This window comes from Pezoporus flaviventris, unplaced genomic scaffold, assembly GCF_033815535.1.
Source record: "Pezoporus flaviventris isolate CSIRO_AGI_PZ_B2104156 unplaced genomic scaffold, CSIRO_AGI_Pfla_v1 ptg000031l, whole genome shotgun sequence".
Taxonomy (NCBI): domain Eukaryota; kingdom Metazoa; phylum Chordata; class Aves; order Psittaciformes; family Psittacidae; genus Pezoporus; species Pezoporus flaviventris.
In genome coordinates this window covers 17,652,860-17,674,706 of record NW_026892579.1, presented here as the reverse complement: position 1 = coordinate 17,674,706, position 21,847 = coordinate 17,652,860, and the positions used below count along the sequence as shown (strand labels likewise).

The window sequence follows — 21,847 nt, the reverse complement described above, 5'->3', positions numbered from 1 at the left end:
ACATGAAATTGGTGCCTGCCATTTTAATGCGTCTCTTGCAGATTATCTGCCTCAAGTATACCCACTTATCTAAGGCAGAGCACTATGAGAACAAGGTGAGTCACATGGGTGCCCACGCTTAGCTAACTCAGCACTCCAGGTTTCAGGACATCCCCTTGTTTAAAGTGCCAGAACTGAGGCAGATCCATGCACTTTCTACACCACAGTTGAGCTAACAGCTCTCGTGTGGTGGAAACAGGACAGCGGAGAACACAGTGCAAAGATGCAAGAGCACTCAGCTCAGCGGGTGCCCCTCAGGTCTTCAGCACTGCTATTAAGCCACAAGTGCCAAGCCTTAATGAATCCAAGGTAACCTACATGTACTTAGTTTCTACACTCTGCACAACCTCACCACCATGTGCACTGATCAAGTTCTCCTTGATCTGTACCCCTCCACCCATCACTTCAGCTGAAGATGTGGCAATGTGTTGGGAAGATCATAAACACCATCTGGAGGAGTGGCTGAGTGGAAATAACCACATACACACACCTCCCTGACCCTAGTGCCCATCACCAGGCCCAGGCAATAGCCACCTTCAGCTACCTAGACTTGACCAAATGCCACTATGCTCAGAGATTCTTTTCCAGAGGACAAGAAACATTCCAAAGCACGTCAGGAAGAGAAAGAGCCTGCATCTTCTAAAAGAGAAGAAGGGAGAGCCAGGGAGTTAAAATGATCAGCTTAGATTTAATACCTAGAAATACAAGACCAAATCACAAGAACTGCCTCTAGGCATTTACAAGTAAAAATGATACACAAAATCGTACTGACTGCCACTCAATAACAAGTGTTCAACAAATCATTTGGTTCTGGTGAAGAAAAAGGCTTCACAGAATTGGGAGAAGCAGGAAATATCACACATTTTGATGCCTGCTTGGTTTTGTTTGCTCATCTTGTTCTCAGAACTCAGAAAACATGAGGTAGATGTAACGTCTATAAAAAAGAGTAACTTGTCTGAAAACTAGATTCAGAGTTAGTTTCACTAACATAATGGAAGAATGTATTGAGGAGGATCTGTGAAGTCTGTTTTAGGAATAAAAGAATTAATTTCTTTTCCCCACATTTCTCATTAGCATATTCTTATTTTCGTTAAATCTGTGAGTTTAGTAACAGGCATACAGACTGTTACGGTAGCTTAAGAATTCAGTGTTATCCTTAATTTTAAGGACAGGAAAAAACACTGTGCAATTCAGTATAAACAAAGTTCCACACTTAATAAAGAATAAGCAATTATACAAACACACACTGGTAGATAATTAGAGAAAAAGATACGGAGGCAGCATGAGAACAAAAGCTCAATTAGTATTATTCTGTTTTGTAAAAGACAATTATATTAAGATATATAAACAGAAGTATTAGCCTTAAGACATGTGAAATTAATTCCTCCCTATAAAGCACTAGGATGGCCTCAGCTAAATAAAGGCTTGTGTTCAATTATAGGTACCACTGTCTCAGAAAAATGTTAGTCAGAATACAAAAAATAATAAGAATGGTCAGAAGTATAAAAAATATGCACTAGAGAAGAAGTCACATCCTGGTTTCAGCTGGGACAGAGTTTATTTTCTTCCTTTTAGATGGTACACTGCATTGGCATCTAATGTGGGAAAAGAGAAGGCTAAAAAGAAATTACACCCATATTTATGTATTCAAGTACATAAAATGCTGTTGCAAAACCAGAAAACAATTTTTTCTCATATCCGTCAAGATGCCCATGGGCAGAAGGATATGCACAGGGGTTAACCTCTGACAAAGATCCAGCTCACACATGAAAAGTTTGAAGGTTCTGGCTCAGAACTGTAACTTTTTGTCCTATTTGCAAAATCAAGGGTTTTTTTTCTAAAGGCTTTTTTTCCCGAGGTGAGATTCTAATGTCAGTTAACAATGACACTTCAATGCTACAATTATTATGGCATGCACTGACAAAGTCAAAACATGTTTGGATTTCCTGTGTAGAATCTGAGACTACAGCAAACAGGTTTGCTGTTACCTGTCAACTACATTTGGGTGATGACAAAGGAAACTGTAATGACATTATGTTCTAACAGTTCCACAGTTTCTGTAGCATAGAAAAGAAAGGCTGTCAAGACTTCTTGACATCAAAATATGGCCATTTTAATGAAACATGCTGAAGTAAAGTTCCTCACATCCAAGATGGAATTTCTGAGATGGACAGCATGGTAACTACTTTGCAGGATAGCTGGGCAGTTGTTTATTGCCTCCTCCTCTAACTCCGAACTTTTCTTCTGTCCCCACAAAGATTTGGGTCAAAATGAAAATGTTTCAGAACACCACTACCACCAGAACCACCTCTAGTTTGACACTGTCTACCCCTAGGTGATTAGAGAAAGAGTCATATTAGAAGGCCAAAATCATTTGCTGCAGGAAATCAATGTAACGCTGAAAATGTAGCCCTTCAGAAAGCAAAATAAGAAAATCTGAGCAAGAGGTATTTACCTGATAATCATTCCCCCTGTAGATCGCCTATTTACAAGGAACCACAAATAGACTGTATCCATCTCTCTACTGAGTTAAGAAGCAGTCCAATCTGCCAGCCAAGAACCATGGTAAAGAATTTTCCCCGTTCCTCCTCTTCATGTTCCTCCAGAGCTGCAAAACTGAATTATACGAATATGCATATTAACTAGATGATTCTTTCTTTCATAAATTCTCTAACTCTTAATTAACTTTTCATTATTAATATGCTTATTCGTATAATTTAGCTTCCAGCTTTCCAAAAAGCCTATGGTGGCAGATAAGAAAAATCCTAGGAAGCCAGTAACACGACTCCTGTTAAACAGATCAGTTCAGTTTCATACTGTCTGAAAAAAGGCTGTCATTGGACCTCACCATCACACCTCATTTGCTAATACATTAAAAGGCGAGTAAAAAAAAAAAAAAAAAAACAAAAAGTTTTGAGGTTTCAGTCCAAGTAATTTATTTAGATACGAAAGTTTTACTGCAAGGCTAATGGAGGTAGTGGCTGTACCCCTGAATATATTTTTATTATGCCTTTTCACAGTGTGGGCAATTTTTTATTCCAGCTGATGGACTACTTGAAAGTTTTCAAAGTTCATTTTGCTTCTGTGGACTACATTTTGTACTCCTTTCAGGCTATTTTCTTCCATCTGTAAACAATGTTGAGCAGCTGCAGTAACAACAAACTGCATTTTTGCAGCATATTTCATATGAGGATTTTTAAGTGTTTGCAAACAAACACACCTCAGCACTCAATAAGTCAGTATTATGCAAAAAGAACTGAATGTATTTTTGCAACATTTTCCCCTACTTTACCTGCAAATGAAAAAAAATAAAGAGTCAGGAATTTGGAGAGAACTGAGCCATTAGTCTTCAGATGACACAAGTATATTCTTTGTACTTGAGCATTAGTTCTGTATTACGGTAACTACAATAACTCGCTTCATAATTCACAATTATGCAAATGTCAAAATAATCATAATAAGTGATCAGCCATATTTCTTATCATTATACAGTTAAAACAGCTTTGAAAAATACATAATTTCAAAGCTGCCTTGAGGGTTTTAAGCTCATCTTGCTTTTTGCTAATCCTGTTCTCCATCCTCCAGTATTTCCAGAAGAATATTTACCAAAATGAGCAGTGAACTTTAAAGATTCTGAATTTCATCCACATGGCTACAAAAAATAAGTAAAAACTATTTACACACTCCACTCGCCCATAACACTTCGCCTCTAAAGACAAGAGTAAATAATTAAAAAGTGCTTTACTATCGCAACTCAAACTTCAAAAGAAATTGTTATATTACAGAAATTTTAAGTCATTTTCACAACTGAAATAGCTGAGGTGTTGAATGTTAAACTCTAAGTTTCATATAGGAAACATAAGCAAGCTTACAATGAATCTAACAGATTTTCCTGGTTAGAGACAATACTACAGGTCCTCATATGCAAGAGCACTGACGCTTGTATAGCATGTATTATGCAGTAAATGATGACTATGAGTTTATGAAATAAAGTTTAGCTTTTTGAATATTAAGTTCTTAATCAAAAATACCAGTTTTAGGCGTTCTTTTCTCCTCTTGCCAAAGGAAGCGCTTGATGATCCAGGTTCTGATTCCTGGCCTCCCGTTTTACCATTATCATCATCCTCCTCTTCATCATCATCAAAGCACCATTCTGGTAGCTCAGGTGGTGATGGTGCATCATCTTCATCTCCATAACGACGAAACAATTCCTTCAAATAGTCCCCTTTATAAATACCTGGTGGTCTAGCCTGAGCAAAAGTAGCCACAGCAGCCTCAATACTGTCAAATAAAAATTGAAAATTACTCTGGATGCTTAATTTACATGTTTTAGTCACGTTATGCCTTACCAAACATTAAGATTTATTGGACAACAAACTCCAAACCGGTAATTGCAAGAACATTCATTACTTTTGAAATATCATACTTAGATTAGCCTGGCAACAGTTGCACTTGCACAAGATTCTGCATGCACTGCTTATGTTCTCAGAACTGCAGCTTGTGCTGCTTCGCCTCGTTATTGCAGCTTGATTGTGTTGTGCTGGTCACCTAATTAAAACTTTTATTATTGCTACAGAAAGGAATGGATGACACATAGATAAGTACTTAAGGACTGAATGAAGACAAAAAGGACTAAAGAAAAAAGATGAACAAATTTAATGAAGAAAATTCAAGATTTGAAATTCAATTATGGCTATATTTTTTCTCCTCTAAGAATTATCTTTCCTTTCAGCAGAGGTTTTGCCATCACACTGCAAAAAAAGTCCTAATCTTTTGAAATTGCTTCTCTTTCCAGAAGTTTCTCTAAATAAATAAATAAATAAATCTGTCATTCAGAAATCTTTTACTATGCAGCTAATAACCTTAAGTGCTTTAAGAAACTGCACACTGGATCACAAAAAAAAAATAGAAACTAGTCATGCACTTTCACTAGCCAACAGGAAAGCAAGTACAGCACAAGGGCCAACCCTAAGAAAATGTTTCAACAGAAAACACTGATCATACAATTCATGATGGCTAGGTGAAGCAGTAACCCTCCATGGACCAACACTTAGAAATCTTGCCAGATAGAAGAGAGAAGAAATCACAAAGAGTACATGCCCCTGTTTGCGTTCTTAAAATTGGAATAGAAGATTTTTCAGACAGACTTTTTCAGAATATTCTTTTCAAGTAAGAAAACAGCGTGTCACTGGAGCAAGGAAAACATTCAGCTAAAATGGAAAAAAGAATTTAAGTACAAAAGACTTTGAGGCAAATTTCCCAGAATAGACAGTAACACTTCCTAAGAATCAGTAAGTTTGGTTCTCTCTTCTAATCTTCAGAGAGAGGAATAACAAACATTTTCCAGAGTGGAAAATGCTTTATTAGATTGTCACTGGATCTCAGAAGTGACCATTTAAGAATCTGAGTTACAGTAGGTGCTTTTTTCCCCATTCTATTTTCTAAAGACTCCTAATTTCTTCCTCACAAGATATTTTTATTTTGTATTTTTCTTAAAACTGTTTCTCATCTTCTGTAATCAATGCCACTGATCACATGACATGATTACATGAACTGACAAAATCAACCAAAAGGAATGGGGCCTGAAAGTCACCCAAATTGGTCTCTGATGATATTAGAACTCTATACTATACTGGAATAGATGGCAATCCAAGCCAAAAGAGGCAGCACAGATTTCAAACACAGAAACCTAGCTGGAAGAAAACATTTTGCAATTTCTAGAAACACAGCAGTTTTTGGGAAAATGAGTTGTGAAAAGCAGAGTCAAGTAAGGTTTCTATCCACTAGCTGAAGAGCTTTCAGTCAGTATGACCTTTCTTTAACTATAAAATATGTCTCAGTATTCACAATACATCATCAGCACTCTACATCATATGCTTAAGGAATGAATATGGATGGATTTTTCCATCAGGAAAATCTTATTTCCTCATCAGCAAATAACAGTGCCTTATTTTAAAGAATGATACAGCAGTTGGGGCTGTTCAGCCTGGAGAAGAGAAGGCTGCATGGAGACCTCATAGCAGCCTTCCAGTATCTGAAGGGGGCCTATAGGGATGCTGGGGAGGGACTCTTCATTAGGGACTGTAGTGACAGGACAAGGCATAATGGGTTCAAACTTAAACAGAGGAAGTTTACATTGGATATAAGGAGGAAATTCTTTCCTATTAGGGTGGTGAGGCACTGGAATGGGTTGCCCAGGGAGGTTGTGAATGCTTCATCCCTGGCAGTGCTCAAGTCCAGGTTGGACGAAGCCAAGGGTGATATGGTTTAGTGTGAGGTGTCCCTGCCCATGGCAGGGGGGTTGGAACTAGATGATCTTAAGGTCCTTTCCAACCCTAACTATTCTGATTCTAAATTGGATTTGTCTTCATACAATGCTTAGCATTAACTACCTTGCCAAATTTCATTCTTTTGCTGTGGACATTTTTCCCCAACCAAGTGATATCTGGGTGTTCTATTAACAAAAGAGATGAAACAACTTGATACAACTAACTATGTGAATTAAGAAAAAAAACACGCCTATTAAGTTTCAAGGCTTTTCGACAGAGGTTTGAAAATAAAGAGAAGCTGCATAAAAGCATGAAATTCAAAAAGATTCAAGTGCACTGCCTGTTCAGAACAAAGGATCAATTCTAGCTATTGCATGCTGCTTTTAAATTGTTAGAATAAAAATATACAGATTTTCTAGTTCATAGGAACAACCAGAATCATACCATAGAAGATATCTGTATCTGCATCTACTTCCTATACTCAGCTAACATCCTGCCAAGATTCAGGCACCCACTACTAACGGTGTTCTGTCTCTGTTATTCCAGTGTCTTTATCCAAGTTTACTAACAGGCAACAATGACCTAGTTCTTTGCAAACAGCTTGCACATACATGCTAAGCACCAAATAAATGTATGTCCAGTAAGAAGAAAATGCTGCAACAGAAGCAGAATTTTCTTCACTTAAAGAACCACAGAAGAAATATCATCAGAATGCTTAAGGGGTTTGTGAAGAAACAGGTGATGCATGGGACCCCGCTAGCAAGGAAATTGTATTTTGTGAGTACTCTCAGGCATGCAAAAGTCACGCCCACCAGCATGGTACAGGCATGGTTTTTTTACACTAACGTTATTTAAACAGATCACTACTCTTTGTGCACCAACATTTTTAATTACAAAAACAGAAAAAAAAAAAAAAAACCAACTCTGATGAGTCTGTGAGTCTGTATAGAACCATGCTGTGGACTTTAGTCAAAAAACAAGCTGGAAACAAAGACTTTGTCTCCCCCTTGACCCTTCAGAAGCAAGTATGCCACTCTGCTGTTTTTCTAGCTAATGTCTGCTCTTAAAAACTCAAAGAACCCCAAAACACCTCCATGCAAACCTACATGGAAAAAGATGAAAAAGTAAAAGAAATAATCTTTCAGACACCTCTGAAATTCTACATTCTTACTCAAAATATGGGACACATCACAGGGAAGATGTGTACAGTACAATGTATACACTCCTAAAAGCCCACACACAGGAGGTACAGCTGACTCTTGACCTATTGGACCTGGAAAGCTCAATTGAAACATGCTAAACTACCAAGGCATCACACAAATAATATTAACATAGATTACTTGCTCAAGATTAGTCGTCAGTTTTAAAATAACTAACACTGAATACATTAGGATAGCCGTCAGAACAATGACTAAAACATACTGAAGATGTTTTTGGTAACTTTCACAAATCCCTGGGAATTAATATTCAAAGTTACCTCCAATCCAACTTCTCGACCAAGAAGGCACAGATCAGAAATCCAGTTCTATTGAAACCATGTGTGCAATGGACACCTAGACAAGACAAGAAAAGAGTATAACCATTTGCAAGTAGTTTTGACAAACACAGAATCACAGAATCAACTAGGTAGGAAAAGACCTGTAAGATCATCAAGTCCAACTGTTACCCCAGGACTGTCAAGGCCACCACTAAAGCATCTCAGTGAGGGCCTCATCTACACAGTTTCTGAACACCCACAGGGACAGTGAGTCCACCACTTCTCTGGGCAGCCTGTTCCAATACCTGATTACCCTCAGATATTGTCTAAGGTGGATGTTTTGCTGACCTTCTTCCTGACTTCTCCAAGGATTGAAGATTCAATCATTTTGTGATCTCTTTGCCCAAGACAGCCTCCAACCATCACATCACTCACCAGTCCTTCTCTGTTTGTGAACAGATCTAGCCAGGCATCTCCCCTACTTGACTCGCTAACCAGCTGGGTTAGGAAGTTATATTTCACACACTCCAAGAACCTCCTGGATTGTTTCTTCTCTGCTGTGTTGTACTTTCAGCAGACATCTAGCAGGTTGAAGTCCCCCACAAGAACAAGGGCAAACAATTGTGAAACTTCTCCCAGTTGTTTGAAGAGCACTTCATCTGTAACTTCATCTTGGCTGGGTGGTCTATAACAGACTCTTACCAGGATATCTGCTTGGTTAGCCTTCCCTTTACTCACAAACATTCAGCCTTCTCATTTACACCATTCAGTTGAAGGCAGTTGATGCACTCTGACATACAATGCAACCCCACCACCTTTTTGCTCGCCTATCCCTTCTGAAGAGCTTGTAGCCATCCACTGCAGAACTCCAATCATGCTAAGCATTCCACGTTTCTGTGATGGTGATTATGTCATGATTTCCCTGCATGCTTTAGTTTCACATGTGTGTTTTTGGATCCTTCTACCTTCCTCAGTAACATTAAAGACTTATGTATCTTCCCATCAAGGCAGCTCAGATCACATAAATGGCTTTTAGGCTTTATTACATTCATTCTGCAAATTATTAGCAACAAGAGTATAGGATACTTCATTTTATCCCAATTCAAGAGCACTACCTTACTGCAACTGAAATGCAGCTAATACAGATAAGTTTCAGAACATTTTTTCATGACTGCTCAAATGCTTATCAGAAGACAATGCAATCAAATTCAATAATTGTGTTTTTAGTGAATTCAACAAGCATAACATTCATTTCACACCATCAGGCATAAAAATCATATCCAGATTACCCTACCTGAAACCTGAAAGAGGCATCAGCAGACCACAATTCTATTTCAAATTTGCTATTACCATGCTAAGACCAGACTTATTAATTTGAAAGAAAAAAATACAAAAAGAAAAATATGCAACAGTATAATCACCTTGGATTACTTATCTTCTCAATGTCAGAATAAAAGAATTAAGTCTTCAGCCTCTATTTTATTGAATTCATCCCCCAGTGAAAGGACGGGAAGTCAAATGCATTGGAACATTTTTTTCTCTCAAGGCAACAGCACCATCTAGTGATAAGTAAGCCAGCCTAAAAACTGTGCTGTTAATGTGAAGGATTCCAGCAAGATGCTGCCTCTTCCTCATACTGCATTTAAAATTACAAATATAAAAGGTTCCACTAACACCTAGCACAATTATTCTTAACATTCACATATTTTTCAGTTGTGACCACAGAATCGTTCAGGTTGGAAAGGACTTGTAAGATCATCAAGTCCAACAGTTAATGCCAAGTCCACCATTAAACCCTATCACTCAGGGTCTCATCTACACATCTTTTAAATACCTTCAGGCATGAAGACCCCACCACTTCCCCAGGCAGCCTGTTCCAATGCTTGGCAACCCTTTCAGTGAAGACATTTTTCCTAATATCCAATTCAAACCTTCCCTGGCGCAACTTGAGGCTGTTGCCTCTTGTCCTATCAGTTGTTTCTTGGGAGAGACTGACACCCACCTCACTACAGCCTCCTTTCAGGTAGCTGTACAGAGCAAGAAGGTCTCCCCTGAGCCTCCATTTCTCCAGGTTAAACAACCCCAGTTCCCTCAGCCACTCCTCATCAGACCCTTCACCAGCTTTGTTGCACTTCTCTGGACATGCTCCAGCACCTCAATGTCTTTCTTGTAGTGAGGGGCCCAAAACTGAAAACACGATTCGAGGCACGACCTCACCAGTACCCAGTACAGGGGAATGATCACTGCCCTGGTCCTGTTGGCCACACTATTTCTGATACAGGCCAGGATGCTGTTGGCCTTCTTGGCCACCTGGGCACAAGCTGGCTCAGTGTCTGTTAACTAACACCACCAGGCCCTTTCCTGCCCGGCAGCTTTCCAGCCACTCTTCCCCAAGCCTGTAGCATCGTTGCATGAGGTTGCTGTAACACAAGTGCAGGACCCAGCACCACAAAGCAAGTAATTTTAAGCTAGTACTACTTCTCTATCATAGTTAGCAAAGTAAGTTGAGCAGCAATCCATTTAACACTTATTCAGACAAAATATTAATATCTATCTTTTTTTATATATGTTCCCCTACACTGCAAGTATTTCTTTTGGTTTTACTGGGGATCCAAAAAATGCCTATGAAGAGCAGACTGACAAAACTTACCTGCGGAAACAGAAACACGTATCAACTGTATCAGGGTCGGGTTTTGTGCCCACCCCACCAAACCTGCCTTCTTACTGACGCAAGGCAAAAACCATAACAAATTTCTTGTATGCCTCCATTCTAACCATTTAATAATATTTAAAACTGTGTTACTTGAATCAAAGTGAATTTTAGCTTCTTCATAGAATTTATTCCCGCAAACATTTCTCCACTGTTTTCTGATTATACAAAATTTTTGCATTCTTGTTTCCTTAAGGTTGGCAAGCATGCTCCAGTCCTTCAAGCTGCAAAAATAAAGTTTCCATCCTATATTGTTTTAGCTGAATAGAAAATTGTGTTCAGCTACCACTCACATTTCAGTCTCTTTTCATATCTAATCTTGACACTGGAAATTAAATTGCACACAATTGCTATCAATAGGCCCTGCAACTGTTACTGATACCAAAAAGGTTAAGTTAATAATTTTACACACATGACAAAAGATAAGAAGCATATCAGCAATGAGACCAACAGCTTGGAAGCAAAAGATCACGCAGGGTGCAGTACTATCGCTGCTGCAGACTGCTTTCACTTTTGATAAAAACATCTTCCATGCCAGTCTCTCTAATGCTCTGTCACAGGTAGTAAGTGGCCAGAACCAAAACCAACTTTTCAGTAATTAATGAAAGGGAACTGGAAAATCCTTAATTTCTCTTTTACTGGGAAAGCCAAAACCACAGGTTATCTAAAAGCTTATCCTTTTAAGCCTCATTATTTTCTCCTTGATTTTAATTGACTTTTTTTTCTATAGAGGTAGAACAATCTACATAACATAAGAACATTCAAAAAAATCATAAAAGTCAAAAAGTTAGTGACTCAATGCTAAAAATGGCATTTTAAAGTTTGAAATATCAGTTAAACGCATCTACTATTTATAGAACATCACCATGCTATCCATGCTCCATACAAATTGCTGACCATAACAACATCTCAAGCTCTGAAATATCATTGGAGGACAAGGTGGAGGAACTGTGAAAGGAGAGTGAAAAATGAGGAACTGCTAAATGAGAGTGAGTGGGATCAGTCATCCAACAGTATTTCAAGTTCTGGTGCGAGCTCTGAAATACTGCTGATGACTGATCCCCCTCACTCACATTTAGCAGTTCCTCATTTTTCAGATCAAATACTTGCATTACAGTTCAGAGAAGAAAACATAAGTCTCAGATTAAAATTGTATTCTACATGAGATAAAGAAATAATAAAGTACCTAAAAGAAAATTTTGTGAAAAAGTGTGAGCCCAAATTAAATCTCTCAAGCGCTGGGGAAAAAAAAATAAAATTCAGTAGTATCCTGTGACAGGGCAGGAAGCAATGGGCACAAACTGAAACACAATAAACTGTTTAAACATATGGAAAAAACCCCACCCTGTATATTATAAGGGTGAACAAACACTGAAAGAGGTTGCCAGAAGATACTGTGGGGTCTCCAAACTTGGATATGATCAAGACCCAGAGGGGCACAGTCCTGAGCAAGCTGCTTTAGCTGGCCCTGCTCTAAGGAAGGGCAAGTGACTAGCTGATTTCACCAGGTCCCTTCCAACAACCTCAGCTACTGTACAATTCCCTGATTCCATAAGAATTCTGAACTATATGAACATACCGGCTTAGTTTACCAGGCTGTTACCAATGAGACCTATACAAACAACTGTTCCACGCACTCCTAAGTCACACAGACACTCAGATTCAGGAAGGTTGCAGAATTATCATCAAAGAGGGCTGAGAACAACGCCCATTCTGACTCTAGAAACTCAGCTCCGAAGTTAATTTCTTGTCTCTAACAGTTTGCAGATAAAGTTAAACATTAATATGCTCAACAGAAAACAGAATAAAATCATTTTAACTAAACCTAGAAGCTACCCAAATTGAACTGAGAACTCACTTTACTCTGGGTGAAAAAAACATCCTTAGGAACATTCAAATATTCACTGCTGAACAACACATCAAAAAAAAACAAAACCAAACCACCACCCACAATACAGCCTAACATCTATTACTGGTTTCCAGCAAATAACCACAGAATCAACTAAGTTGGAAAAGACCTGTAAGATCAAGTCCAACCATGTCACTGAGGGCCTCATCTACACAGTTTTTGATCACTTCCACGTATGGTGATTCCACCACTTCCCTGGGCAGCCTGTTCCAATGCCTGCCCACCTCTGTGAAGAAATCTTTCCTAAACAACCAATCTAAACATCCCTTGGTGCAAAACTCGAGGCCGTTTCCTCTTGTCCTATCACTTGTAACCTGGGAGAAGAGACTGACACCCACCTCACTCCATCCTCCTTTTACATAGTTATAGGGAATGATAAGGTCCCCCCTGAGCCTTCTCTTCTCCAGACTAAACAACTGCAGTTCCCTCTGCCATTCCTCATCAGACTTGTGCTCCAGACCCTTCAGCAGCTTCATTACTCTTCTCTGGGCACGCTCGAGCACCTCAAAGTCTGTTTTACAGTGTGATCAACCACTTCATGAAATTTGCTGAAGAATCTCTAATCATTCAGTTACCAAATATGACTTCAAATAAACCAAAGCATCACATGCCAAAACAATACGTAGACAATACATAACCTCCATTTCTACAGGCAGAAGTTACAAAACCACAATGCAAGTATTATGTATTTGTAGACAGTTCTTAAGCCTGTGTATTTTTCCACATGAAGTTGACAGCTGTAATCAAACTGATGGACGGAGAAACATAAGTTTCTGGAGTAAAAGCATCAAATCTCTACATGCATAAACACTGTACTGAGGAAATTCCTTTGCTTAGAGTTTTAAGAGACTGCAGTTATGAGTAAGTATGAAATAAATTAACAGTAAAAATGAGTGATGGATATAAGACATACCTATAAACTCTGAGGGATTCTTATCACTGAAGTGTTCACATACACGAATAAATGTTTCTGTATTTTCAGGTGTAGGACACTCACCATGCCTGAAAAACACAGGAACACACAGATTAGGAGCCAGCTGGGGGAAGGGGAAGAGGAAAAAGAAAAAAAGTTACTTCCATGCGATCTTTCATATTAAAAGCTAAATATTTAAAAAGTGCTGACAACTTACCCTTTACACTGGAGCTTTATATATTTAATCCCTTCTTTTTCTATATCGTTTCTATCATAGAATCTAGTGGTGTTGGTCAAGTCTACCAGTAAACCCATTTTAACCTAAAAAAGACCAAACAAACCGAAACAAATTTAAATATGAGGTTCAAATATCAGTGCATAAATACTAAACAGCCAGTAACATCCAAATTAAAACAAATGGCAGGCTACAGATGCACGTTTAAAAATTCTTAAATATTGCATTTGTTCACAAAATCTGTATTTTACCACCACAGTCATTTGTGTTTCTTTGTGAAACCTGGTGTCTGAATTAGCACTAGCCATCATTGCAAAAACTTGTTTGTCCCCACCAATGTTACTAAGCAAGACAGGTCTACTAACAGCAAGAAGTAGCTGGCAAAGAATTATTTTAATGTGTTAAAAGACAGGTAAGATGGAATCAGGTGCTCTTAATGCTCTAAGTAAAACAGTATTAAACACTGACACAGTGGATTTACCATAAAAAATATTAACTATTAAGACTAAGTATACTTTCAGAAAAAATAACTCAATTTAACTATGCATTAAGAGTGCAAAACAAACACACACATTTTCAAGTTTAAAACAAAAAATTCCCTTAAGTTCTCAGAAACATTTTATTCAAAGCTAAAATGTGAAATAACCTGAAATCTTCAAAGACTCTGTCAGTAGCTAAGGTGGCAGTGTCAACCCCTCCGATGTTAGGACGCACCTGAATTCAGGCTGTTTTGCCCACTCTACCCTCATGTATCCCCTTGTGCATAACTTAGTTTCTCAGTGTTTGCTTTTTATAGCTGTAAAATACATCTTTTAAAGCAGTCTTGTGGAAGTTAGTTTTAAAAGTAAGATAGAAAACAGAAATTCCACTGGGTGGCATCCAACACACAGAGAACATCAGCAAAGTACATCCTACTGGTCCTTGATCCAAACAAAACTTCCACCAATCATAACCTCCCAGTATTATTGTGCAAAAACAACTGACTGACACACCTGTGTACTGAAAGCATTCCTGCTTTCCAACCTTAACAGTCCAAGTAATTGTTTTCAGTCATAATGCTGAATGTCATGCTTTTGAGTAGGATCCTCATATGAAACAATGTCTTTTTAAAAGGCATTTTAAGAGTCTTAGTCTAGCAAAATCCTTGTTCCATAGCTTTACCTTTTTTAAAGATATATCAATAGAGCACTTAAAAATACATTAACACTGATGCACGTTACACATGCAAAAACATAGAACACTGCATCTAAAACTCAAAGCACATACTCATAAACAGGATTTTGATTTACCTTTAGGTTTTATTTACCTGTAGGTCGACAGACTAGCAATAATTTAACAGTGCAGTTGAAAGAACTGCAAATTAAAACACTGCTTCCAGACCATTCAGAAAAGATAAATTCCAATTATAACTGAATACAGTTCAGAAACAGCTGCTTCACATAGGTATATTGTTCAGCAGACCCCAAAGACAAATTTCCAATTATCTACAGAGGTAGTTATCCATGGTATTCAAAGCTCTGAGGATATACTTATAATACTTTATCAGATTTTAAAAAGCATCGTTATGTCAGCAGTAAGCATTTATAGTCTAATAGACAAATCAGTTCTGGATTTCACCTTGTTTACTTCAACTCTGTATGTTTTATTCATAATTCTTTATTCACTTTTATTACTCTGTTTTGCAGAAATACAAGCTACTTCAGTAGGGGCCCACATGAAAACAATGTTACATCACCTGAAACTTCAGACATATAGTGCCAACATGTGCTACACATACAGACTAACAGCATACTAGCCAGCAATTTCTTTTGTAGGAAGCATACAAAAGCAATTAATTCAATGATTACTTCCCTTCCCGTCCTGTCTCAACAGCATTTACCAAGTATCTCAAAGACTGCTTAATTCACAAGGAAGACCACACTGAATTTACAGTACTACACAGTAGGTCCATAGCACTATGACACTGACATAAACTGGTTGAAAATAACTGTTCAAAGAAGAATGACATATTCTCACACCAGTACCTTCAGCTGATTGTACAGAACAGCTAAAATACAAAAGTACATACAAATTAGCTATTTTTATAAAAACTATTTAGTTTTCCACCATTCTACACAAGCAATGGCTCCATGGAGGGAATCCACAGACTATCTTCCAGTAACATGCCATGCTCCCAAATAAGCATAAGAATCTCCCTTTTGTGTTCCGCATCCTACCAATAGAGTGGTTAACGTTGGCAAAAAGACTGATGTGAGAATCAGGTGTATTTTAACCAGAGAGCTCTAGACTACGAAGCCACATAAATGGCCCCCTAACTACCCTCCTCCATAACTTATAGATAGAGCTCAGCTTGACAATCTGTTCTTTCATGTTCAATACAGGGTTAGCTGTAACTCTTCCAAGATGTCCTCAGCTAAGGAGAAAAAAAAAAGTTATTTTCAAAGTAAGATTAAGATTTAATGAAAACATCATTTAAAAGTAAAGTTTTCTGCATTCAGTCCCATTCTAGTAAGAAGATGTTCCAAAATGGGGGGGGGGGGAACAACCTGCATCATCTGACAGTCTGGAGAACGGGAAAAAGAAACGTGAGGAAACAACCTTTAACAAAAACATGAAGACGGATTAAAAGGTAACACTGTTAAATATTTCAACTTGTTTAAGGAGAGCTACAAAAAGAAACACAAGGGATTTGCAGAACAGTTGCATACCCTCCCACCCAAAAGCAAGAAAGACAGAATTCCATTTTAGTGCTGCAAACTCAAAGCCAGTTCCCAGGCCCACTATTCTCAAATACCAGCATCTTCAAATGTTCCCACCAGAAGCTTCTAAACTTCCCCAAACTCCTAACACAATGAAGAATCATCACTAAGATGATGCACAAAAGCCCCAAAAAATAATTCTATGTCAAAGATTTTGAGCTCAAAAAATACTCACATGCTTTTCCCTCAACTTTTAGAAATTACTCTTTTGAACATACTCACAGATTTCCATTTCTTGGCTGACATGTAAAAGCCAGGAGAACACTACAACATACTTCAGACCCAAAGTGCCACCAAGTGTTTGGAATGTTGCATTTAATTTGAGTAGGAGAATGAAATATAGCAAAGTGCCGGCTAGAGAGGAAATTCTCTACTATGGGATTCTAGGACTTCTGGCCTGCTATTCCTTTGTCATTATTATGAATCACTTCAATCATATACAAGTGAAGATCTTGTGAAGTGACATTGTTCCTCACACATTTCAGAGCAGTAAACGATGCAGGCATCAGATATAATCCAGCCAAAGCTATAAAAGCATGTATGGCATATAAAGCGTATAAGGTCCGAAAGTAGTTTCCTTGTCTTCCACAAAGCATAAACATTTGCTCTCTCAGTTCACAGGATTAGCTGCACATACCACATTACAATTTAGAGAGTGCAAGGCAAAAGGATAAAGAAATTTTAAAAAAGCAGGGGAATTATTTAACACATCAAAGTACACAATTATGATGGTCCAAAAATCTATGCAATTCCTACTGTACCACAGGAATCCTAATACTTCAGTTACTGAACCAGGGTTATATTATGCTTGTCCTGACCAATGAGAATTCTCTCCTATAGAAGAGATTCTAGTACATGTACTTTCATCACACAGGCGCTTTGCTCCGCTCTGAATCCCTGACGTCATACCAGCCATCACAGTCATCCTCTCAATCATGCTCTCTTAAGTTTGCTCCTAGAAAGTTCTTAATAGAACTAATTTTTGAAAGACTATCTATGCTAAAATGGAAAACAAAAATGTTTCTCCAGCCAATGTTTCACATGAATCACATCTTTCAGCCCACCATACCCAATGAATGACACAGCTTTGGAAGAAAGGATAATTTCTAATTGTTAAGCAACTTCTCAACAAAACATACATTTATTTCTCACAAGGACTGTTGCAACACTGCAGTCTTAGACATCACATTGAAACACAACTGAAACTAATTATTTTTCTTGCTTCTAATAGTAAAAGATGACTGCACAGAAGGACAAAAAGTTCACTGACAGCTTGAAATTCTCATCTTATACATACAATATATCATGATCTTCATACCACATTAATTCTGCTCCTACTTTGGCCAGGCTATTCATGTCCTCCTGCAGTAATAAAAGCCTTCTCCCTCACTTTTCCACATTGTAGCTATCTCCAGCTATTAATGCCTTCTGCATGTGCTCTGTTGCTGCCGTGCAATTAAATGGGCTTAGCTAGGTTCTCCTTGTGTGACCCCAGAAGTTTCTCATTAGATACTGAAACTTGAAAATATTCTCCCCAGGAGGGAGAGAGCATACTACAATACACTGAATTCCCACCAGTCCCAGGATTTTTTTCTTGCATATCTTATTTGAGGAAAATAGTTTAAATCAGTGACTGAATTTATCTGTGAAAACAATGAAGTGGCTGACAAGCGATAACTAGTTTTCCTAATAAGAATACTGTAACTTGAGCATACTAAAAGCCCAAACATTCTTTTGAGTTAACTAATGTCCTAGTTCTTTCTAACAGAACTAAAACTACCTTTCATGAAGTACAAACAGTACTAGACTACATACTTAAAGAAATAAAAAAATTGCTCCTGCAATTTTGGGGTTTTTGAGACTATTAAGATAGTATGTCAACATTGGCAGTCAGAAGAAAATCGAGATTGCCATCCCTGATCAAATCGGTTTCTAACATTCAGGTTTTCAGCAACCAGCTCCATGAGAAAAAGGGATCACACAGGAAGCTTGTTAGAGAAAGTTCCTCCCAGAGAAATGTTGTCTTAAATGCTGAACCAGTACCTTCAAAAATCTGTGGCAGCAGTAATATCTCACTATTACAAAAATACAGATGCAGAAGTTTCTGCTGAAGTCTCTTATTTAGAAGATAAATTATACAGACTTAAGTAATAACCAGGTCTCAGAAGTGATTAGTTCTGCAAAGTATTAGCAGCACAGCACACTGCAGTAAAATGATGAGAACCATGCACTATGAGCTACTTTTGCCTTACAAAAATCCATTTTTCAAGGTCTCCTCAATTGCACATTCATCTTATTGCCAGATTATTGGAAAACTGATGTTCTACAAATATAGTACTCCACTGACCCACTGCATATCTCAGTAAATAAAAAAGTCATGTTTTAAAATGGAAAACATTTAGCAACAATACCAGGGTTCAAGACAATATAATAGAGTGAGAATAGGGAGTTTTAGAAAATTTTTATCTTCTGCCTGTTAACCAAAATTACCAAAATACAAGTGAGGATCCTTATGCTAGTAACTGTACTATCAGATTCTAATCATCTGATGTCACTCAAGACATTATGAATTTGTAGCACTGCAATAGAACTGATTGATGTGCCTAGTGGATGGGCTATGAAGGCTCACCATGACTTTTTCTTTGGTGGCAAGTGACTAACAAATAGTGAGAAACTGAATAAATCTACAAAGTTCCCTATAACTTCAAAACATATGCACAATTTTAAATTACTTTACGAATAAGATTGGTTTGGAAAATTCTAGGTATGCCCACTAAAGCTGGTCAGAGTCAAAACCAATATAATGCATAAAAGAGGAAATCAAATAGAATTTAGATGCATAGATCCAAGAATTCGAATAAAAATCCTACCAGTTCAAGCACCTGAGAACAGACACATATGCTTCATTGATAGTACTTATCACATTAGCCCACAGGTGCTTCTATCGCTGCTACACTGAGTACCTCACCATCTGCTTTATATCTAAGCCTAAATGAGATTCATAAAATGAAGATTCCCATATTTTAGTCACCTGATTCTTCTAGTGTTTAAGCTCTGATATTGTTACACAAATTCAGAATTAATTTCACTTAGAACAGTGGCAATAAAAGACACAAAACCCACAGAAGTAGCACTATTACCTTTATATAACACATAGTAAAAACAAAGCGGTGCTATCTTTCTATATAACAGTTTAATAAACAGATTAAAAGAATTAGGTTGTAGGCCATTCTTTGCCTGGCAGGTTCAAAATCCCATTTCCCACATCTCCAGATGCACTGGAATGGGCACAACATTTCACAGACCTACATGAAAGGCTGGAAAGGTCCTGTTCCCCACCTTTATCCTTAAAGAAGTGCTACGGTGCAGAGCAGCATGCAAGTTGAAGTAGATGGACACAAATAGGTGAAACAATCTAAAAATAAGCCAAAAAGCACAGCTCTGTCACCCAACAATAAAGGTAGCCACCCACCTTCTTGGGTCCTACTTTTTTCATCTTTGCTCCTGTATTTTTTCCCCCTATTCATGCATTTTATTTTTCCACTAAAAAGTTACTGGATAAAATCCATAAGTCATTTTCTTCAACACTTGGGTATGACAGATTAGATACAATAAAGCATCTATGCATTCTATGCATCAAAAGCACTGAAACTACAGAAGAGTTGTATGAAATTCTCCTGTCACTTCCAAATGTTTTCAGTCCGTAAGTAAAATTGCAACTTAACGCATCTATATACAAGTAATTTGTAAAACCACAAACTTGGACTATCTGAATTTTGACAATGACATCTCTCCAAGATACAAGAGTATACAAAGAAGAACGAGACTATTGCTGCTAACACAGTGAATGAGCTGGAGGGTTTTGCACAGTTCTTGCCTGTAAGAAAGTACTTTTGGAAACATAGGATTTGCAGAGAAAACCTCAAAAAGTAAATTAAAAAAATAGATTTTCAATACAGATGTCCCAAAGGAAGCCACCAACAACTTTTTTCTGAAATCTGAAAAGCAACATTTGAATGAATATTAATAAAGTAATGCTTCAGTTACTAGAAAATGTAACTTTACCTTCAGACTCTTTAAGTAGTTGGATAACATACTCGGGTGAAAACGATTTTCTTCAGCAACCTGTTCATCATATCTTGGTCCTAACATTGTCTTCAAAGGTAAAAACTTCCCTATGAAAGATAATCAAATTTTGCAGTATTTTATGTGTATTCATATGCAAACTTATAACTTAGCAATTTCAAAGCAACATGCTGAACAGATTTGGAGGTTTACCTTCAATGAAAAATAATCACAGGAAAAGTATCAATAACAGCTGAAGTGGAATGTATTTTTTAGTCACAAGTTCTCAAAACTCACAAATATGTTTAAAAGTTTAAAGGAAATATAGACCAAAGTGATGTAACACTTTTAGCTACCTTTTAGTGTGATTTAAGCTGCAGAGCTACAGCGCACAACAGAACAGGGAACATTTAAACTCAGTCCATTTAAAAACATGAAAATAGCATTTAAAATTACAGTCTGTTACTCAACTGTGTAGGCATCAAGCTTTGATTACCATGTTTTATGTTTGCAGGTAAAGATTCCCAACAAAAAAAAAAAAAAAAGGCGTACCTAGGCACTACAGATCTTTCTAATGTGCTCCTTAAGGCTTGTTGGAAGAGATCTGCATCACTGTTCAAAGTTCCCCTGAAACACAACACCTACATGTGCTTCAGACATTGGAGAACCATAACACATCCACAACAAAAACTTGACTGGAATTAGTACTTGCTGGACTACACCCATCACTCCCTAGAAATTCAAATTATTTTTTAATATCAATTTTAATTTTTATCAATCATATTCACCACAGAATACCTGCAATAATCTCATTAGAGATTCCTAGTTCGTCCTGAACGACAGCAAGCTACAGGCATGCCTCTCCCTCCAAGTGCAGGATATACTGACCCAACAACATTTCCTTTGCTTCTAAACAGGCAAGAACTTAATAGTCCAGGTCACTCCCACCATGCCTGCCTGGGAAGCAGCACACCTCCTCCCACATGCACCAGAGACCCTGCACTGCAGTTGTGGAAACAATGCAAATTGATAGGAAAAAGGAGACCTGACGTATATTATCAAGGTGATATAGGCAGAGCGCAAAACAAGGACAACCTTAGCATTTCTAAATAGCTATGAAGATATCTAAATTAATTATAGCCCAAGATTGATCAAATATATCCTCCCCCAAGAAAACAAGGGGGAGAGGGGAGAATTATGCCCCAGAAAAATTCCTCACCTCCCTTTTTTGGGGGGGTTTGTTTTTAATAAAATTGGTTCCATGCTTTTAACAAGACAGCCCTTCTACAACCAAAAGGAAATGCAACCATATAATTGCATGGCACAGAAGAGCTGCAGAATTTTTTTTAATGCATAAAGAACTCTTAATTAGAGCACCAGACATAAACCTTCCACAAAGAAAATACTGCTGGATTCTGATGTTGCCAAATTATATCTCTAAAATGCTTCTAATAGCAGTAAATGCCAACCA

The 21,847-nt window shown here is 37.7% G+C and overlaps 1 protein-coding gene across 3 annotated transcripts in view; it reads right to left on the bottom strand.

The window, feature by feature from the left end:
- The window catches only part of RNGTT (RNA guanylyltransferase and 5'-phosphatase), a 190,679-nt gene that overhangs the window by 163,499 nt on the left and 5,333 nt on the right, over positions 1–21,847 (bottom strand). For 2 of the 3 annotated variants that reach the window (XM_061460308.1, XM_061460306.1), the window contains exons 2-6: positions 20,377–20,486; positions 13,535–13,638; positions 13,318–13,406; positions 7,786–7,861; positions 4,071–4,320 (exon numbers count right to left, since the gene is read on the bottom strand). In XM_061460308.1, coding sequence (XP_061316292.1) covers positions 4,071–4,320; positions 7,786–7,861; positions 13,318–13,406; positions 13,535–13,638; positions 20,377–20,486 — 629 coding nt within the window. The remainder of the gene's footprint in view (positions 1–4,070; positions 4,321–7,785; positions 7,862–13,317; positions 13,407–13,534; positions 13,639–20,376; positions 20,487–21,847) is intronic. The other variant, XM_061460307.1, reaches the window with a different exon arrangement.